General features: G+C 50.7%; 8 protein-coding genes across 8 annotated transcripts; 6 read left to right on the forward strand and 2 right to left on the reverse strand.

The window, feature by feature from the left end:
• Positions 1 to 1,435: 1,435 nt before the first annotated feature.
• FMAN_01083 (uncharacterized protein) lies at positions 1,436 to 2,520 on the forward strand (the record flags this gene model as incomplete). Its single annotated transcript, XM_041830764.1, has 2 exons — positions 1,436 to 2,050; positions 2,113 to 2,520. 2 exons carry the CDS (start codon positions 1,436 to 1,438, stop codon positions 2,518 to 2,520), a joined length of 1,023 nt encoding a protein of 340 aa, XP_041676418.1.
• A 1,207-nt stretch (positions 2,521 to 3,727) lies between these two features.
• Positions 3,728 to 5,152, forward strand: FMAN_01084 (putative inorganic pyrophosphatase; the record flags this gene model as incomplete). Its single annotated transcript, XM_041830775.1, has 5 exons — positions 3,728 to 4,132; positions 4,309 to 4,428; positions 4,483 to 4,826; positions 4,876 to 4,959; positions 5,011 to 5,152. The coding sequence occupies 5 exons, from the start codon at positions 3,728 to 3,730 to the stop codon at positions 5,150 to 5,152; spliced, it is 1,095 nt and encodes a 364-aa protein (XP_041676419.1).
• Positions 5,153 to 5,388: 236 nt separating this feature from the next.
• On the reverse strand, positions 5,389 to 5,743 carry FMAN_01085 (putative ribosomal protein YmL44, mitochondrial; the record flags this gene model as incomplete). The annotated part of the gene is made up of 2 exons (XM_041830786.1): positions 5,389 to 5,501; positions 5,563 to 5,743. The coding sequence occupies 2 exons, from the start codon at positions 5,741 to 5,743 to the stop codon at positions 5,389 to 5,391; spliced, it is 294 nt and encodes a 97-aa protein (XP_041676420.1).
• A 291-nt stretch (positions 5,744 to 6,034) lies between these two features.
• On the forward strand, positions 6,035 to 7,244 carry FMAN_01086 (uncharacterized protein; the record flags this gene model as incomplete). Its single annotated transcript, XM_041830797.1, has 2 exons — positions 6,035 to 6,330; positions 6,383 to 7,244. 2 exons carry the CDS (start codon positions 6,035 to 6,037, stop codon positions 7,242 to 7,244), a joined length of 1,158 nt encoding a protein of 385 aa, XP_041676421.1.
• Positions 7,245 to 7,673: 429 nt separating this feature from the next.
• FMAN_01087 (Methylthioribulose-1-phosphate dehydratase) lies at positions 7,674 to 8,722 on the reverse strand (the record flags this gene model as incomplete). The annotated part of the gene is made up of 3 exons (XM_041830808.1): positions 7,674 to 7,767; positions 7,828 to 8,352; positions 8,574 to 8,722. The coding sequence occupies 3 exons, from the start codon at positions 8,720 to 8,722 to the stop codon at positions 7,674 to 7,676; spliced, it is 768 nt and encodes a 255-aa protein (XP_041676422.1).
• A 3,602-nt stretch (positions 8,723 to 12,324) lies between these two features.
• FMAN_01088 (uncharacterized protein) lies at positions 12,325 to 12,973 on the forward strand (the record flags this gene model as incomplete). The annotated part of the gene is made up of 2 exons (XM_041830819.1): positions 12,325 to 12,480; positions 12,536 to 12,973. 2 exons carry the CDS (start codon positions 12,325 to 12,327, stop codon positions 12,971 to 12,973), a joined length of 594 nt encoding a protein of 197 aa, XP_041676423.1.
• A 1,637-nt stretch (positions 12,974 to 14,610) lies between these two features.
• Positions 14,611 to 16,484, forward strand: FMAN_01089 (putative calcium-binding protein precursor cnx1; the record flags this gene model as incomplete). The annotated part of the gene is made up of 3 exons (XM_041830830.1): positions 14,611 to 14,727; positions 14,857 to 15,139; positions 15,199 to 16,484. 3 exons carry the CDS (start codon positions 14,611 to 14,613, stop codon positions 16,482 to 16,484), a joined length of 1,686 nt encoding a protein of 561 aa, XP_041676424.1.
• A 1,084-nt stretch (positions 16,485 to 17,568) lies between these two features.
• On the forward strand, positions 17,569 to 19,332 carry FMAN_01090 (putative methylmalonate-semialdehyde dehydrogenase (acylating); the record flags this gene model as incomplete). The annotated part of the gene is made up of 2 exons (XM_041830842.1): positions 17,569 to 18,226; positions 18,278 to 19,332. 2 exons carry the CDS (start codon positions 17,569 to 17,571, stop codon positions 19,330 to 19,332), a joined length of 1,713 nt encoding a protein of 570 aa, XP_041676425.1.
• Between the last annotated feature and the right edge of the window lie 20 nt (positions 19,333 to 19,352).

The following is a 19,352-nucleotide window of genomic DNA, read 5'->3' on the forward strand; positions in this document are numbered from 1 at the left end:
CACAGCTACGACCAGTCTCACCCTCGCCGAACAAACCCTCAAACAACCACCAGGATGTGTTTCGGCAGTGAACCCAAGCCCAGGACCAAGTACTACTATCACGAAGAGATTACACCTTCTAGACGATACACAGGTCATCATCACCATCACCACCATCACCATCATCACTCACGCTCTCCCCGAGCAAGCTACACCAGTGTCTCTCGACGGTCCTACAGCCACAGCCCACGAAACAGTGGCACTGTTGTCTATGAGCGCTATTGATCGACTGAAGGCACCAATGCTGAATTGTGGGTGTAATTAGAGACGATGACGTTGTACAGGGCATGCGGTACTTGGCGGGCTGTGTTTAGCGGCATTTGCAATGTGTTTAATGTATAAATGAGGAACGTATGACTATTTGGGCAAGGTTTTGGGGGAAACTGTCTCGTTAAAGATATTGGAAACAGGGTGGGCGTTATTAATAATGCACAGGAATAGGCGACATAGCGCAAGCAAATATGATGGAGTTTTTTTTTGGTTGGCTTTGGCTCAATTGACTGTTGATCATAAGTTGTGACAGTAGAAAAGAAGTCAACTTAAGAATCTCAAGATGCTATTCGACCAATGTCTCTTCCATACATGAAAGGCTGAGCCTCGTGCTTCTTTCTCGGGAGCTACGGATCTTCGTCATTTGGAGCTGCCACTCTGTGACCCTTTGGAAAAGCCTGTTGACGTATCGCTTGGGCGGGTGCGGAGTGTCCCGCAAGGCTGGATCGTCGCTAGAAGACCTCATGACATCACTCTGCATTCCGCCACCGAACATCCAAAGGCTCTCTAAGACAGATACAGCGAGTTACTCCAAATGTGAGCGTAGGTGCAGCTGAAAACATGTACTTGTGCTACCGAAAGCAGGGCAGATCCAAGATGTGTTGGTGTCGTCAACGTCAGTTCAAAAGGCCATCCTGCTTGCTTAAAGCCTGCACAACCCCTGCCTTTGTATGTATCGGCAGCTTTAACATCTGGAGACCTCTTACATCCATCCCCCTTGTAAGAGACCTGACCCGGACCCAGACGATTTGCACTGATTTACCACCCAAAGCGGCTCTGCAGCTGAATTCTTGAATCGCCTTATTCCACTGTAAGCTGTCACCTATTTGTGTGAGGAGGTGCTGGGCCTTGTCTGTTCCATTACGAGGGAGCGGAGAAGGCAAGAATGTTTTGTGATGTCGAAGCTGACTATATGGAAGAAGGTGCATTCTGGCCGAGTCGCAGTTACTCTTGAGCGATAACTGCAGGATTCACCTGCCTACCTACCCTACCTTGGCTCTCTACCTACCTAGGTAGTCATCCTTCCTCAGGCCTTCAACATGTAAGCTCCCGTTAGCATCTTCAGCAATTGTCAACCTTCACATGTCGTCACGCCTTAACCAACCTTACTGTATATCAAAATACAATGTCTCGCTTCAGTTTCGACGCCTCTCCTTCACGCCATGAATCACTATGTTCGGAAAGCCCGATTGACATAAAACCCTTTTCTAGGAATCGCGCACTCTCCATTCGATCCAACAAATCCAAGGGCAGCTCTGGCGCTGGTGCCGGAGCCAAGCGCCCTGGTTTCTCCTTCAACTCACTCCGCGGCCAGGTCCAACCTGAGCTGTCCCGTAAGCTCTTCCGCCTCATCAAATCAGAGAACAACCTCATTGGCGCCCATGAGACCGCCGGCCGTGAGCGAGTTTCCATCGCAACCCAGTTATCTGAATGGGGTGAGCACACCGGAGATGACAGTATTAGTGATATTTCGGATAAAGTGGGAGTTATCCTAAGTGAAATGGGCGAGCAGGAGGACGCATATGCTCATGCTCTTGATGACTCTCGTGCCGAACTCAAGGCTATTCGAAACACCGAGAAGAGTGTGCAACCCAGCCGCGAAAACAAGGACAAGATTGCCGACGAGATCCAGAAGTTGAAGTTGAAGGAGCCTGGCAGCACAAGATTACCTGTCCTTGAGCAGGAATTGGTGAGGGCTGAGGCTGAGAACCTGGTGGCCGAGGCTCAATTGACCAACACCGTGAGTACATGCGACTAGCATCGCGTCATCAACTATTTGAGCAAGGCTGACCAATCATACAGACCCGACAAAAGCTCAAGGATGCCTATGTTGCCGAGTTCGCGGCAACCATCGAGCGTGCCGAAAAGCAGATCATCCTAGCCAAACATGGCCGCCGTCTGTTGGAGCTTCTCGACGTTTCGCCTGTGGTCCCTGGCGATACACGAGAGCCTTATCAACACTCCTCCCAGGCACGCCAAATCCTTAACGATGCTGAGGATGATCTGCGAGACTGGCGACCCGAGGCCGAGGGCTTTTCTACTCCAGTCCAAAGCCGATCGCCAACCCTCGAGGGAAAGGGAAAGGAGCCTCTGGCCTCGGGAGACAATTTGTCTCCTGTTCAGTCTGAGGCAGCTACAGTTGAATCCGACACTTCTCCTTTGGAGCAACGGGGTACCAAGTCCTCTGTCTATGCTGAGGTCGCTGGCTAATTAAGTTGGCAATTGCAGTATAGTGAATAAGGGCGCCGATTCTGGTATGGGATTTTGTTTCGATCATTTTCGTTCTCTTGAGCAAGCGAGAAGTTCACTTGCTGTCATCGCAGTCTGTCTGGGCGTCGTTGAGGGACCAGTTCCTAGGTATAATAAGTCTGGGGTAACGAGAGGGTTTTTTGAAGTGCTGTTTGTTTATATCCTTTGATTATTATTATTGATTAGTTAGTCTCGTTAGTTGAATCAGAATAGGCGTGCCTATCAAAAGTTTAAATGGTGTCATGTTGAGGTTCGTAGTGTATGTTGCACCTTGGGTGTAAGAACGACGACCATGAACCGGCTCGTGGCGAAAACTACAGGCTCAGGCTCATGTTCAATTCATTGGTGAATCACTCAGCACCAATCGATATGAGGTGATCAGTATCGTGGGTCCTGGTGCATTGTTTGGGGCTCTGGCTTTTCAAACGGTGTGGATGGATGGGTCTGCATCTTTGTGTTGCACCTTATAATAAGACGGTTCCTGTTCCGGTTACGGAGATGGAAGAATTTTCATGAAAGGTTTGATTGCAGGGCAGAAGGAAATAATCAATCGTGTTCGCCGTAAATATTCTGGATTGACTACAAGAGGGGGGAGCATAAGAAGGGCCTTGAGCCTAGACATTACTTCAGTCCGTTTAGCTGCAGGTGTAATGAAATAGGTTCATCGGGTCATGACTTGTCTCCGGGCTGTCGGCCGTGTAGTGTGGATATGGCACGGCATGGCGATCAGGATCAAATTAGCACAACTGAGACCCATCATGATATCCAGAACCAGTTAGCTTCTGGTCCATATCAACCGTCCGAAAAACCAACTCCCGTGCCCGCGAAAAGACGACCTCGGTTTCTCTCGAAGCCCTGCGCTACAGCCGACGACCGCGGTGTAAGGCCTAGGCATAAGGTTTCTTCCCACCGTATACTCTTGATATAACCTCCCGATCCCTTTCCTCTCTCCCTTTTGCACCCTTCTCCCCGGGGCTGCTCCACTTCAAGCCGCCCCCTAAAGATCAGCTTAGTATTGATGTTACAGCCGCAAAGTTCCCGGCTTCTGCTGCTCCAGAGGTCGTTGCGCACTACAGTCACAGGCACCGCAGCCACTGGGACACTGCTGTACAGTCCCTCCGCAGCGCCGTCGCTGTCGCCATACCGAGTACCTGGCCGGGCCAATTACATGGCATCGCTGGCAGCACGTAGCCCTGCCGCTGCCGCTGCAGGCCCCGGCGGGAGCCATAGTGTCGTTACCAGTGGTGCCCCGCCCCCTCCATCCTCTTCTTATTCTCACTCTGCTGCTACGTCAACCTCCAAAATTTCTTCCCGTCGAACAGCTCAGATTGCTCGACACTTTTCCTCCTCATCCTCACCAACAGGTCCCGTTTCAAAGCAGAAGCCCGACATGGCCTCCAACTACACCGTCCGCAAGGTTGCGGCTCCCAACACCCTCGAGCACCGAGTCTACATCGAGAAGGATGGCCAGCCCGTTTCTCCTTTCCATGATATTCCTCTCTATGCCAATCAGGAGCAGACCATCCTGAACATGGTTGTCGAGATTCCTCGATGGACCAATGCCAAGCTCGAGGTATGTTCTGATCAACATCAATTGCTGTCTTGTTACCTCCTCGGCACGCTTTGCTTTATTTACAGTTGTCGTGTGCTATATTACCCCTCCCTCCTCCTCCTCCTCCTCCTCCTTGCGCAATCGTTGCCCAGACCGACAAACGCAAGACATGAATACTGACAAAGCCCTCACTCTAGATCTCCAAGGAGGAGCTCCTCAACCCCATCAAGCAGGATATCAAGAAGGGCAAGCTTCGATACGTCCGAAACTGCTTCCCCCACAAGGGTTACCTCTGGAACTACGGTGCCTTCCCCCAGGTATGCTCATTATTTACCCCAATCTGACGTGGTCATCCCTAACTCGATCACCAGACTTGGGAGGATCCCAACTCCGTTCACCCTGAGACCAAGGCTAAGGGTGACAACGACCCTCTCGATGTCTGCGAGATCGGTGAGCTCGTTGGTTACTCTGGCCAGGTTAAGCAGGTCAAGGTCCTCGGTGTCATGGCTCTCCTCGATGAGGAGGAGACTGACTGGAAGGTCATCGTCATTGATATCAACGACCCTCTCGCCTCCAAGCTGAACGACGTCGAGGATGTCGAGCGACACCTTCCCGGTCTCCTCCGTGCCACCAACGAGTGGTTCCGTATCTACAAGATTCCCGATGGCAAGCCCGAGAACCAGTTTGCTTTCACTGGCGAGTGCAAGAACAAGAGGTGAGTTCTCAAACTCCGGCTCAGTGAGCCCAAGACTGACAATTTTAAGCTACGCCCTCGACGTCGTCCGCGAGTGTGCTGAGGCCTGGGAGCGTCTCATCACTGGCAAGACCCATGCCGGCGGTGTCTCCACGTAAGTCTCTAAGCTGTCTTCCTAACACAGTTGATATTAATGTTTGTATAGCACCAACGTCACTGTCCAGAACTCTCCTTCTCGCGTCTCTCCTGACCAGCTCCCCCCTCTGCCTCCCAACGAGGATGTCCCCGCCGAGAAGATCGATGCTTCCATCGACAAGTGGTTCTTCATCAGCGGTGCCTCTGCTTAAGTGTTCATAGACCAACCATCTTGCATAAAAAGAAGAAGTATGGCAGACATGTAGTCTTCACAAAAGTTGAGCACGGAGATACTCAAGAACAATATATAAAAATGATGCCAATTGTCGTAATAGTATACAAGACCCCAACCCCTGCTATGCCATACTGGGGTTCGTATATGTACATGGTTCGTTTCCTAAACGCCGTTTTTGCAGAGTGATAAAGTGTAGCGATGTTTTCACATATTTTAATCTGTCAAGTCGGCTGCCTTCTGCAGTTGACGCGAATGTCGGTCTACTTCCTCCACTAGTCCTTTGATATTGATCTTTTGGCAGTCGAAGTTGAGCTCCTTGCCATCCTCTGCATCTCGTTAGCCATTGGATCCCCTGGGTACAGCTATTAGCCTTCTAGTGTTACGTACTAAATTTCACTCGCAGGGAGCTGGGCTCTTTTGAAGTTCGGGGTAGGATGGTCGATGTGATTGTTGTTCCATTCGCTCGGGCATTCGGAGGCAGAAATGTGAGAAACAGACGAGCTGGCTTTGCACAGGCCGAGAACGGGTTGAATTTGGCCGAAACCTCAGTCATAAACTTTGTGATCATCTTGGCGGCGAGGAAAGGCGAAGGTCGTGAAATACTCAAGAGCAATTGGCTTTGGCAAGGGAGTCGAACGTGGTCGTTAACACACTCAAGAGCTATAGGCGGGTAGTTTGGTGATGCTGAAATTTCGAGGTTCGATAACGTCTCGGTACATGCATATCACCCTAAAGGGGCGGCACCCAGCTAACCGCAACGTCATGATAATGACGGACCACGTTTCGAGATCGACTTGCACAGCAGCACATACCTAACAGTTCTTCACCAGCATAATATCGCAAGCTCAACAAGCTGGAAATGTCCTTCGAAGGTCTACAGGAGCGTTTGACGGCTCTGCAAGAGACGACAACACAGCTCAAAGAGCTTATCGATCGACTCGCAACACTCAAATTCCAACCTGGCTCCGTGCCTCTGACCACCGACGAGGAGAGCAGCGAGAGCGGCGAACTCAGCGCTGAAATTACGAGCACTCTGCGGGATGGAGAAGAGGAGCAAGAGCTTTTGCAGGAAGAAGTGGAGTTTCTGCGTGGTGCAGAGCATGACAAAGACCGACTGAAAGAGAGTGTCGAAAAGATTGGAAAGGAGCTTGCAAGGTATAGTCTGCACTTGAGAGGGAAATGATATTTATGTCTAAACATACTCTAGCTGCCGTCTCTCTTTTCGAAAAGCACGACTGTCGGCAAAGCATAGCCTCGCGCAGGCACAAAGACGAGAGCGCGAGATCCTCCTTACATCATTTTCACAGCCTACCTCCGAGACCAACTCTCTTTACCCTGACGACGAAAAGACTGCTCGTCCTACACGCCATCAGCAGAATGTTCAGAAGCAGCAATCGAGCCTCACTGAAGAGGATCAACAGAACGTTGGTGCGAGTGCTAATGTGACCAACGCCCTACGACGAACACATGATTTGATCCAGGCGGAGTTGGCTCGCAGCGAGTTCGCGCATGAGACTCTGACGGAATCTTCTGCTGCTTTGAAGCAACTGAACGAGTCGTATGGCTCTCTGGACACAATGCTGGCGAGCTCCAAGGACTTGTTAGGCACATTGCTGCGCTCGCAGAAAAGCGATACGTGGTACCTTCAGACGACATTTTACATGCTAGCTTGTACACTCGGTTGGCTGTTGTTCAGAAGACTGCTGTATGGGCCGATGTGGTGGATTGTTTGGCTACCGCTGAGGTTGATGTTTGGATTGGGAACGTCAGCAGGCAGTGCGGTAATGCACGCGGGTTCTGGGCAGGGCCAGGTGAAGAAGGCTGGACAACCGAGCAAAGGAGTTCCGGTGGAGGGCCTGCCGGATGACGAATTGCCTACCGTCAAGGTTGACACTGAGCAGCAGGCCGAAGTTTTTGAGGAGGTGGATAAGATTTTGAACGTTGTGAGAGAGGCAGATGAGCTGGGGAATATCCCAGGGGGTGATGAAGACAATATCGGTAATCCCAAGAAGAGGATGTGGGAGGAGCCTGATGTTGTTGAGCAGCAACGCCCTAGAGATGAGTTATGAGTTGTATAATTATTAATTTTATAGCAACAACGTCCCGAATATGTTGAGCATTATTTATAACTTTGAAGCAAGTCTTGTCAGCATCATGTTCGAAATTCATGAATCCGCAGGCTGAACTTGAACTGTAAGTTGATTTTGGAAGATATGATGCCAATCAAAAATAAAAATAAACCCCTCTCCAATAGAATGATCCGCGATGGTGGCATGCTCTATTCTTCGAAAGAGATTTTTCGTCCCTTGGTCATTGTCATGTTATCGGCCACATTCATCCATCTATCGACTACCCTTGAATTTTCTTTGAGCCATCATCTCACATAACGCCGTGCCTCGTTTGGCTTCCAGGCCAACTACCCGGTAAGCAATCCCGTTCGTCAACAGCACGAACTAAGGTGCCGGGATTTGTAGTCACACTCTTACTGCTTCTCCGACTTATGTTCGCTGGGGAGCAATCTGCTCGACTTCGCTGATCCAAGGAAGGCCGAGCTTCTTCATCTCAACGGCAAGCTGGAACAGGTAATCGAGACTACGTCGTATCAGCATAATCATTCGCAGACCACGAGTAAGCTTGTTGTATCATCCTTACCTCTCACATTGAGTCTTGGCCTTATGAACGTTATCACCCCAGACGTAGACACCGTGACGACGGACGAGAACAGCGTATGTGTCGGGATACTTATCCATCGCTTCTTCTAGATACTCGGTCAAGTCCTCCTCATGAGGAGTGTTCTCGATGACAGGGATGCGAAGGGTGTCATGATAGCCCAGGTTGCCTGTCTTGTTCATGCCACGGCCAAAGCCCTTGATCTGCTCAATGTTGTTGATCTCGAAAACCCGGTCCTTTCCGGGGCCTTGGGATTCTAACAGGAGGGTGACAAGAACAGCCCATTGAGAGTGAGTGTGTATACAACAGCCAGCTCCTCGGCGGGTGAAAGCAGCAAGGAACAAGGGAGTGCACTGAGAAGGCTTGTAGCAGGGAGGAGATCGCAGATAAGTGCGCTGGTTGAGCTTGTTGTGGTTAGGATCTTGCTCAGAAAGAGCCATGACATAGATATCGGTGTTCTTCATGAGTTCTTTTTGAACGCCTGAGGGTGCGATGTATACGAGATCACTGCGATCATGGTGTAAGTAAAGAGAAACGTTTGCTCCTTATTTAGATAGCAAATGCCCAAGAGAAGTTTCAGACGATTTCCCATTCACTTGAAGAGGGTATACACTGGTATCATGAGTCTTGTAATAAATAAATTCGCCTTCTCCAACTCATCATGGCGGGGTCGCGGGGTAAAAAAATGATGAAAATTCATAAAACGAGCAAGTTAAACATTAACATACTCATCTCGAATAGAGCAACCGCCTCCTGTTCCCGTAACCCAGCCCAGGGTCCAGAACTTTGCGCATAGCGAAGGGATCAGGTTTGCAGGGTGGTTTGGGTCCTCGGAAGTAATGAGGGCATCGCCAGTTGGGCGCTGCTCAGTTGACATTTTGTATTTGGGGGAAGATCTAGAGAAACGGAGCGTGCTTTGAATTGTGTCTTTGCAGAGGGTTTCTGATCCGGAATGCAGCGGCCCGGGAAGACAGAGACCCAGAGATCCAGTTGAGTGTTGAGGTTTGGGAAATGAGATATTAGCAGCACGGCCAGCGTAGTGCAGCTGAAGCTGATGTTGGTGGTGGATAGTTTCTTGTCTACCTAATGTTAGGCCAAAGCCGCACCTGTCTACCTCCCTAGGCTGTGGTTTCAGAGCCTCTGAGTGGCTGAGGAAGATAGATTGGGGTGCTCTGTGCTCTGTGCTCTGTGCTGTCGAAATGATCCATCCCGTCCGTGATCAGAGAGTATCTCTTGTGAGAACTACCTACTGTACGCTAGCCAATTACCAACCACAAGGCATTCTCTACGTCCAAGGCCATTCTGCGGAGAAGCAGGTCGTGGCTGATGAGCGCAATGGCTCAAACAATCAGAAACAATGGCTCGGGAACGTTGGGCGGTTACTAGTCTTGAGTGGGCAGGCCGTATTTCTCCTGGTCCACGGCTCTGCAAAATCTACACCAACCCAATTCTCTTTCTCGAGAATCTTTGCCATGTGATGGAATCTTGTTTTGTCCGGAGTATTCTACATATCTTGTATCCCCGATTCTAGGCAATGCGTGCAACCTCAGTTTTCCAAGGGCATTGATTGGCCTCAGTCTGATCTGAGGTTGTATTGCGTCGATGGTGGCAAGCGAGTGAGCTATGAATAGGAACGGAGACGGAACGGCCGAGAATGGACCAAAAGACACGGAGCACAGCTGATGATGGGGTTTCTCTTCTATCAAGATTCATCGCCGCAAGTTTGAACTGGGCCAGATAACCATCTGTTGCAACGCATATGGGTATGGTACACATCTTTGCATGAAGTCAAGGGTTCATGTTATCTGAATGACTCGGAGTTTTGAATATGTGAAAACTAATAGCCCTGGCATCAGATGGAGAATCTTGCCGGATTGAAGACGAATGGACGAATGCCTTGGAACAGACCTGGCCTGTGTTTTAACATTTTCAAGGATGGCGCCTCAATCACAAGCCTTTACAAGTTTACAGGTGGGTAATAATACTCGTTTAATGAGTGCGAGAATCCATCAACAGGCTCTGAGCATCATGTCTTGTCTTAAGATGTTGACCCTTGTCCCTGCTTATATGTAATAAATGGCCTTTTTCAGCTCTCAGCGCCGGTGCCGGGACGCCAACAACCTTGTCCTGGTAGAGCTGCACTGTTAGACTGTACGGATAGCAGTAGCAGTATCACAGGTGCCCCTAATAACAAAGTGGCATATGGGGGAACGGGGAGCACCGCCGGGGCTTTTTCTCTGGGCTACCTCGTATTCATGGATTATTAGGATGTAATAGGTCGAGCCGACGGCTTTTGCAGGTGACAACGCGGCATAGAGCATCCGTTGGAAGTCCCAGGCGCCGTTTGCTCATCCCTCTGAGGGAAGAGGAGAGTTTTGAGTTTGTTGAGTTCTTGAGTTCTTGAGCATTGTAGTCCATATTGACCTAGTGATAGTGCATTGAGATGACGCTCGTGTTAGCCAAACAAAGTGTTTTACTACGGATACATGTACGCCAATGAAAACGAGGCCGTTTTAATTACTCTGGCCAAGCCCTCCAAGGCGGCCTCGACTCCCTGAGTCGGCCGGTATGGTGCTAACTTATGTACAGTAGCAGACCATGGCTTTTCCAGACTGTCCTCTATTTACTCATTCATACTGTGAAGAAGAAGAAGAAGGAGAAGAAGAAGAAAAACAAATCCTCAAGTGTGTTGTTGTTTACATTGTATTGGCTGGATTGCAAACTCACTGGCTCAGTCCCGCTGATGGTTTACAGAGTCTCGTCTCGGACACACTTCCGCCCACCCCTTGTCCCAAAACGGAGGCCCGGTCTATTATTGTCTAGCCCCAAGGGTCACCCCCCTGAGACAACCTCGAACCCAATGGATTTGGAGAGATCCGATGCTAGTGCAGTGACCTAGGCGCGCTGAGAAGAACAGCCGTGTCCCGTCACCTTTTGGAGGTGCAAATCAGGGGGGCTCATCACTCATCAGTGGTGGTGGAAAGCAGAAAACACCACCACATGTAAGAAAGGGCAGCAGATGGTGGTCATGTCGCCAGGCAACACGAGCTGTTGGAGGCGAAGCTCCCCATGATGGATGGATGGACGAGCAAGTGGAGGATCGATCCTCCATCCATCCATCCAATATGTGTGGGTCGCTTGTGTTTTTCGTCTCCCAACGTCTTTTTCCATCCATCATAAGTTTTGTTAGTCACGGTCGAGAGGAGTCCACTTGGCCATCTTCAATCATCTGAGCCGAAAAAGAATCGCTTAAACGAAGGGAGAGATGCAAGATCTGCGCTGAGCCGGAATTACAGGAACATCCCCCAGCTCAACTGGCAAATAATTAGCCGTTTCTTCCCCTGGTCAACGCAGGACAGGGACGGCAAATTAGTGGCAGTCTCTTGGATCATGGCTAGGCATGGCTTGCAAATTTAAAATTGATGTCGGCGGGCTTCCCCAGACCAGAAAGTAAACGAACATCGATCGACATCACATCACATCAGTCGTTCTACGGAGTACGGAGCAGGTATCGGTATGTACTCTCTCTCCTCAGGCTCCTCTTCTTCGCTCGCTACAGTCCGACCCGACTGCAACTCACTCTAATTTTGTGCTTGTGCCTGTGCTTCTGCTTGTGCTTGTCCCTTCTTTGTTGTCTTCCCACTGCATGTACTGACTGTACTGTGTCACAACGTGGACGTGGACTTGTGTGAGGGGGTTTGCGTGGCATACCCAAAACTCCTCTCATCTTTTTTTTTTCCTACTGTGTTATTTCGATACTAACGGGACCCCGAATGTGCATCATGCATACATACTCTGTGCCTAATAAAGGTATGGCCGACAGCAATACCTACATAGCATCCCCGAGAAGGTGATGGATACTTCGTTTCTCTCTCCTCCCAGTCTCTTGCACTTCCTGATCAGACAAAATGGATCCTCAATGGCTCCAATCCTAATCCTGGCGCCATCATGGGTCCTCTCTTCCCTCACCCCATGTCCATGCTCCTCCATGTCCCACCTCGAGCCATTGACAAGCAAAATGTGAAGGTCCTGATGGGTCCCCTATCTCCCGATGAGCCGGGGGCTAGCTTGGCGCCCTTTGCCTGCACCTCAGGTCAGTCTTGTTGACTTGTGCCTGCGCCTGGGCTCTGTGAGCCTGTGACTTTCACGGCTTCCCCTAGCCTGGCCTGAGGGGGGGGTCTGAGACTTTGCTTTGCCTTGTCTAGGTAGGCTTGCTTGGGCCTAACCGGTGATGGTTTGCCCATTGGCTTGATGGTGTGGATGCCCCTTTGCAAACCGTCCACGTCCAGTTGAAGACTCGACTCATAAAAGGTCCTGGCTGCCCCGTCGCGTGCTCTTGATTCCCTTCCTCCTCACCCTCGTTGTCATCCGTCCGTCGTTCGTTAAGACAAGAATTCCACTTCAGACTTTCGCTTTGAGATTCATCTCGATTACTTTAAACTACTAATTCTAATATCAACAACCTCGACATCCATCAACATGCGTTTCACTTCCATCTTCGTTGCCGGCGCTTTCGCCACCATGGCCGCTGCCCAGAGCAAGACTGCTTCTGTCTCTCCCGCCCAACAGTCTCAGCTTGACTGCCTTGACGCCTGTGATGCTGGTGATGTCAAGTGCCAGTCTTACTGCATCACTGTGAGTCCGATGCTTCACCATGTGGACAAACACGGGTCTAACCATGAGTTGCTAGGTCCCCTCTCCCGATGAGAAGAACATCAACGCCACCACCGAGTGTGTTGCCGCCTGCCCCAAGGGCAAGGGCTCTGCCTCCGACACCGAGAAGTACTCCGTCTGTCTCCAGGACTGTATCGCCGACAACTACTGGAAGACCATCTCCGGCACTCCCCGTGAGACCGCCGCTGCTGGCTCCAAGGACGAGGCCTCCTCCGCTGCTGGTTCTGCTGCTTCCAAGGCCACCGGCACTGCCTCCGATGAGGACAGCACCGCCACCGCTTCTGCCTCTGAGTCTGATGCCACCGCTACCGACGCCTCTGAGACCGCCTCTGGATCTGCCTCCGGCACTGCTTCCGGCTCCGCTGCTTCGTCTACCGAGACTGGCAATGCTGCCACCGCTCTCGTTGGCGGTGTCTCTCTCCTCGGTCTCGTTGCCGCTGTCTTCGCTCTGTAAATTGGATTGCCTCTTTTGGACATCTGGTTGATAGAATGGAAGGATTTTAATGGGTTTGCTCTAGAGCGGTAATGATTGGAGTTTGATTTCAGATGTGATACATGTTGGGCATCATGACGAAGGCCTCTTTGGGCCGTATCGACTTTTCATGGACAAATTATTGGGACACCTTACGCGTTCACATACGGCTCGACACGAGCATCAATACAATACCTCTTTTTTTGCGCTCTGCGTAACCTCAGCTTGATGTGCATTTTTCAGTTGGCTTGAAGTCAGAACAGAACAAAACACAACACGACCACTAAGGTTGTGGTGGTTGTGGGGTGAAGTCCTGTGATTGGCTGCTGTTTCCCAATCGGGTGCTCGAGGTGTTAGCTTGTAAACAAGCGAAATGATTGTCTCACTAGGAAATGCTCGAGTCCAATTTAATCGTGTTTTTATCATGCTTTTTTTTTTTTTTTTCGAAACTAAGATAATTCGTATTTCGAAGGCACCTATTCGAGTGTTTACTATGTATTTGCATACTGAGCAATTTTCCTGTGTCGGTGATGCTTGTATAGATACGTCATGACAGAACAATCGGCTTCAATTATGGTTTGATTGCAGTAATACCCTTGACGCCACAGTGTTCCATGTGTGCTTGATCTTGTTGCTATCTTGTCAGGTCTAGGCACTAGGCAGTTGGCTGCTAGAAGCCGAATCCTTTCAGGCCTCTGCTCCGTGTCAATCCAGTCTAGAGATTAACATAGGGTAGCTGTTAAACTACCCTTGGACGGATTTCTTACCACTGGCTGATGTCACTTATGATTAAGGTATTAGTGCGGAGAAAGGACAATATTTATTGATAGATTCAAAGTTCATGGCTCACATCTTTTGCGTTGATCAATCTCAAGACTAACAGACCGCTAGAGACATCTCCTTGTTTTGTTCAGAAGCGTAAGGTACTAAAGACTCCGACTTTTGCTGTTTGTCGAACAGTTGTTCCTACACTTATACCGAAGCCCAAAGAACAATCCAACAATGGCTCTGTGCGTCCTTGTAAACACTATCATGCCTCTTGGACTTAATCAGCCAATTATTTTATTATGATTTAAAGTTGAGACGTATTACGCTTGTGAAATTAACCATTCACCCGCCAATTGTTCCATGGACACCTGTCTTCTTCTCGAGCCTTCTGTGGAACATGACCTATTCTGTAACTACAAGGCCGAGGCTGTGAGGCTTTCGTTGACTTCCCCGCCCCCCCAGTTCCATGGGGGTACCTGACAGTCGGCATCTGCACCTTTCCTCCTTCCAAGCTTAGTGGCTCCGGGCCACGGCCCCCGCTCTGCACCTGTTCGTGATCCCTGAAATTTAGGCGGCTCTGGGCTTCTTCTTTCTACGTGTCCTCAACACTAACACAGAGCTCTCCACTCATTGTTAAGACGCCACCTTTCGCTTCTTCGCTCTCCCCATTCTACATTCCACCTCACTCTTGGACCTCTTATCTCCTCGAGCGCTGGGAATACCCTCATCAAGCATACACTCTTCCCTCAGTCATACGTCTTTTGTTTGATTGTGTTCCTGCTTCTCTTCTTGCGCAGCCTCTAGTGACGTCCTAAATTACCTGCTGAAGCTATTCCGTCACTTCCTGCATCATGAAGCTCAACGCTGTTGCAGCGGCCATGTCGGCTGCCATGCTTACGGGCAACGTCCACGCCGAGGACATCAAGGAGGCTTCCCCTTCTGTTCCCGACAAGCTCCCTACATTCACTGTGAGTTTTTATTATTATTAATACCCCCCTCTTCATTTCAATTAGTAATTGAGCTCATGTATGAGGGCTATGTATCTCCTCCTCATGAGCTCTTGACCCAGTCAATTGATGGCTAACCCATCCGTACAGCCGACCGTTGTCAAGGCCGACTTCCTCGAGCAGTTCACCGACGACTGGGACCAGCGATGGAAGCCCTCTCACGCGAAGAAGGACACATCTGGCTCCGAGGAGGAATGGGCTTATGTTGGCGAGTGGGCCGTTGAAGAGCCCGTACAGTACAAGGGCATCGAGGGCGATAAGGGTCTTGTTGTCAAGAACCCTGCGGCGCACCATGCTATTTCCGCCAAGTTCCCCAAGAAGATCGACAACAAGGACAACACCCTCGTTGTCCAGTATGAAGTGAAGTTGCAAAGTAAGCATGACTCTGGAATCCCACTCGGTGATCGCGCGCGCTGACATTTTTGCCTTCAGATGGCCTCGAGTGTGGTGGTGCTTACATGAAGCTCCTTCGCGATAACAAGGCTCTCCACCAGGAAGAGTTCGCAAACACAACCCCCTACGTGATCATGTTTGGTCCCGACAAGTGTGGCCACACCAACAAAGTCCACTTTATTTTCAACCACAAGAACCCCAAGACTGGCGAGTATGAGGAGAAGCATCTCGATTCTCCCCCCACCGCCAAGATTACAAAGACCACCGAGCTTTACACCTTGATCGTTCATCCCAACAATACGTACGTCATCAAGCAGAATAATGAGGAGGTCAAGACCGGCAGCCTCTTGGAGGACTTTACCCCCGCTGTCAACCCCCCGGCCGAGATTGATGATGCGAATGATAAGAAGCCTGAGGACTGGGTTGACCAAGCACGCATTCCCGACCCTGAGGCCAAGAAGCCTGAGGATTGGGACGAGGAAGCCCCCTACGAGATTGTCGACGAGGAAGCTGAGAAACCCGAGGACTGGCTCGAGAACGAGCCTGTCACCGTCCCCGACCCTGAGGCCGAGAAGCCAGATGACTGGGATGACGAGGAGGACGGCGACTGGATCGCCCCTACCGTCCCCAACCCCAAGTGTGCCGACGCCTCTGGTTGCGGCCCGTGGACTAAACCGATGAAGCGCAACCCCGACTACAAGGGCAAGTGGACTGCACCTTACATTGAGAACCCGGCATACAAGGGAACTTGGGCTCCCCGCAAGATCAAGAACCCCGACTACTTCGAGGATAAGACCCCTGCCAACTTTGAGCCCATGGGAGCCATTGGTTTCGAGATCTGGACTATGCAAAATGATATCCTCTTTGACAACATCTACATTGGCCATTCCATTGATGACGCCAACAAGCTCGCTGAGGAGACATTTGGTGTCAAGCACCCCATCGAGAAGGCCCTCTTTGATGCCGACAAGCCAAAGCAGGAGGATAAGCCCAAGTCCCCCAGCGACCTCAAGTTCCTTGACGACCCTGTTCATTACATCACCGAGAAGGTCGAGCTCTTCAAGGCTATTGCCGCCCAGGATCCCATCGAGGCCATCAAGTTCGTCCCCGAGGTTGCTGGAGCTTTTGTCGCCATCATCATTACTGCCGCTGGCCTCGTCGCTGTTCTGTTCAACCTTGGCAAGTCACCCGCTGTTCAGCAGACTGCCGAGAAGGCATCCGACAAGGCCAAGCAGGTCAAAGATAAGGCTGCTGAGGCCACCGCTACCGGCGCTGAGCAGGTCAAGGGCGCCGTAAACAAACGCACCACTCGCAGCCAGTCATAAGGAAAACGAGGTGATCTCAGATGGTTAGTTGTATCGGGTGGAGTGATATTCAAAAGCGGACGGAGAACCTGTGGAGCTAAGAAGAGAAGCAAGTTTGGAAGAAAATGTATGCAATTCTTACGATTGATTGATTTGGCGCACCAGAGCAGCGATAGGGATATCAAAACAATTGATAACTTTTCAGGCTGACCTCACCCTTGATCGGTTCATGGCTCGTCGTGGTGTTCCATGTGTCTAGACCACTCAAGAGGTACTATGAAGTATGGCGTTGGCATTCTTATCTCGGTTTGTTTGGTTTCGTATTTACAGTAGGTCAACTCGACAAGTCTTACAGGGTTTTTACCCTTTCACCGAAATCGGCGTGCATTCACAGATAAGGGTATCTAGTATCAGCCTAGATCGGAATTGAAAAGATGAACGCCCTCCATAAACATATATTTACGTTGGAGAATCATGGAAGGTGACCCCGACGTCCGATAGATATAGTTAAAGGAATCGAAGTGGCAGGTCACTTGAGAAGTTGAGATAGATTTGTTTCCCGATTAGGCAGGCGAAAGGAGACGAACAAACGGAGTGAGAGATGTAGTTTCTGGCCGGCAATCTCAGCCAGTAGGAGTCTTGAATTAGGAGACGAACCTCAGACCGTGGTATCCATCGGCATTGACGGTAACCAGCGGACAAGCCGGAGCTCACTCGGCAATTACCCCACACTATGTGATTTGGTAAAGTCGGACCGTACCCACTTTCCAGAAATTCCAGCCCAGCTCTTGGGGGAAGTTGCTAGCTTATCATGAGTTGCTCTTGCCGCCCCGCACTGACTCGCCTTTGGTGCTTGTAAGTGGTGACCTTCTCAGAGGGAAACGCCCCTCCAATTGCCTCCGCACCGTTGACATAGCCGGGACAGTTTCTCAGTATAAAAGTCTAGAGAACCCATGGCCTCTTGAATTCTGGCCTCTTTGTTGCTTCATTGGAAGTTGTCGAGGTCAATTGCTCTCGCTCTCGCTCTCCTAGCTCTTGTCTCTCTCACTTACACACAACGCATTTGAGCCTCATAGACTATACTGTCGTCTTCATCATCACCATCATGCGTCGCGCAATCTCTCGCGGCCTGGGTTCTTCCAGCCGATCTACTCCCGCCCTTTCTCGATCTTCTCTCCTCGCCTCATCTAACATCACAAGCGGTGTATCCCACGTCGCTGCCAGGCGCATTCATGCGACAAGCAAACAGCTTCAGCCTGTGACGGCTGCCCTGGCCTCAACCGCCAGCAGTTACCCTACCACTCACGCAAAGGTCGAGGCGGTCGATACTCCCTACTTCATCGACAACAAGTTTGTTTCGTCCTCGACCGATAAGTACATCGACTTGCACGATCCTGCTACCAACGAGCTCGTTACTCGCGTCCCTCAAATGACCGACGCTGAGATGAAGGCCGCTGTTGCAAGCGCCGAGAAGGCCTTTAAGTCATGGAAGAACACTACTGTCATCTCTCGACAGCAGATCATGTTCCGATTTGTCCAGCTTATTCGTGAGAACTGGGACCGCCTCGCTGCTAGTATTACTCTCGAGCAAGGCAAGACCTTTGCTGACGCCAAGGGTGATGTCCTTCGTGGCCTTCAAGTCGCTGAGGCTGCCATCGCCGCTCCGGAGCTTCTCAAGGGTGAGGTTCTTGAAGTCTCCAAGGACATGGAGACCCGAACCTACCGTGAGCCTCTGGGTGTCACCGCTGCTATCTGCCCCTTCAGTGAGTAACTGGCGAGTCGCTAGCATCGTTCTTCAGCTAATTGATGTGTAGACTTCCCTGCCATGATTCCCCTTTGGTGCATCCCTATTGCCACCATCACTGGAAACACCCTCATACTTAAGCCTTCTGAGCGTGACCCTGGCGCTGCCATGATCATTGCTGAGCTTGTCCAGAAGGCTGGCTTCCCCGAGGGTGTTGTCAACATCATTCACGGCGCCCACCGCACCGTCGACTTCATCCTCGATGAGCCCGCTATCAAAGCGATCAGCTTCGTTGGTGGTAACAAGGCCGGCGAGTACATCTTCAGCCGTGGTTCCGCCAATGGCAAGCGTGTTCAGGCCAACCTGGGCGCCAAGAACCACGCCGTCGTCTCTCCTGATGCCAACAAGAACCAGTTCATCAACTCCATTACTGGTGCCGCTTTCGGTGCTGCCGGTCAGCGCTGCATGGCTTTGAGCACTCTTGTTATGGTTGGCGAGACCAAGGAGTGGCTCAACGAGGTCGCCGAGCAAGCCAAGCATCTCAACGTCAATGGTGGCTTTGAGGAGGGCGCCGATCTCGGTCCCGTCATCTCCCCGCAGAGCAAGGAGCGTATCGAGAAGCTCATTGAGTCTGCCGAGAAGGAGGGCGCTACTATTCTTCTCGATGGCCGTGGCTACAAGCCCAGCAAGTACCCTAACGGTAACTGGGTTGGCCCTACCATCATCACAAATGTCACACCTGACATGACCTGTTACAAGGAGGAGGTCTTCGGCCCAGTCCTTGTCTGCCTCAACGCAGAGTCCATTGATGACGCTATCGACCTTGTTAACAAGAACGAGTATGGTAATGGTACTGCTATCTTCACCAGGTCTGGTGCTACTGCCGAGACCTTCCGCAAGAACATTGAGGCTGGTCAAGTGGGCATTAATGTCCCTATCCCTGTCCCTCTGCCCATGTTCTCTTTCACTGGTAACAAGAAGTCTATCGCTGGTGGTGGTGCCAGCACATTCTACGGAAAACCTGGTATCAACTTCTACACTCAGCTCAAGACTGTAACAGCTCTATGGCAGAGTGCTGATGCCGTTGCTAAAAAGGCTGATGTTTCCATGCCTACCCAACAATAATCAGGCAGCAACTCAGAGGG

Source organism: Fusarium mangiferae (genome assembly GCF_900044065.1).
Source record: "Fusarium mangiferae strain MRC7560 genome assembly, contig: FMAN_scaffold001, whole genome shotgun sequence".
Taxonomy (NCBI): domain Eukaryota; kingdom Fungi; phylum Ascomycota; class Sordariomycetes; order Hypocreales; family Nectriaceae; genus Fusarium; species Fusarium mangiferae.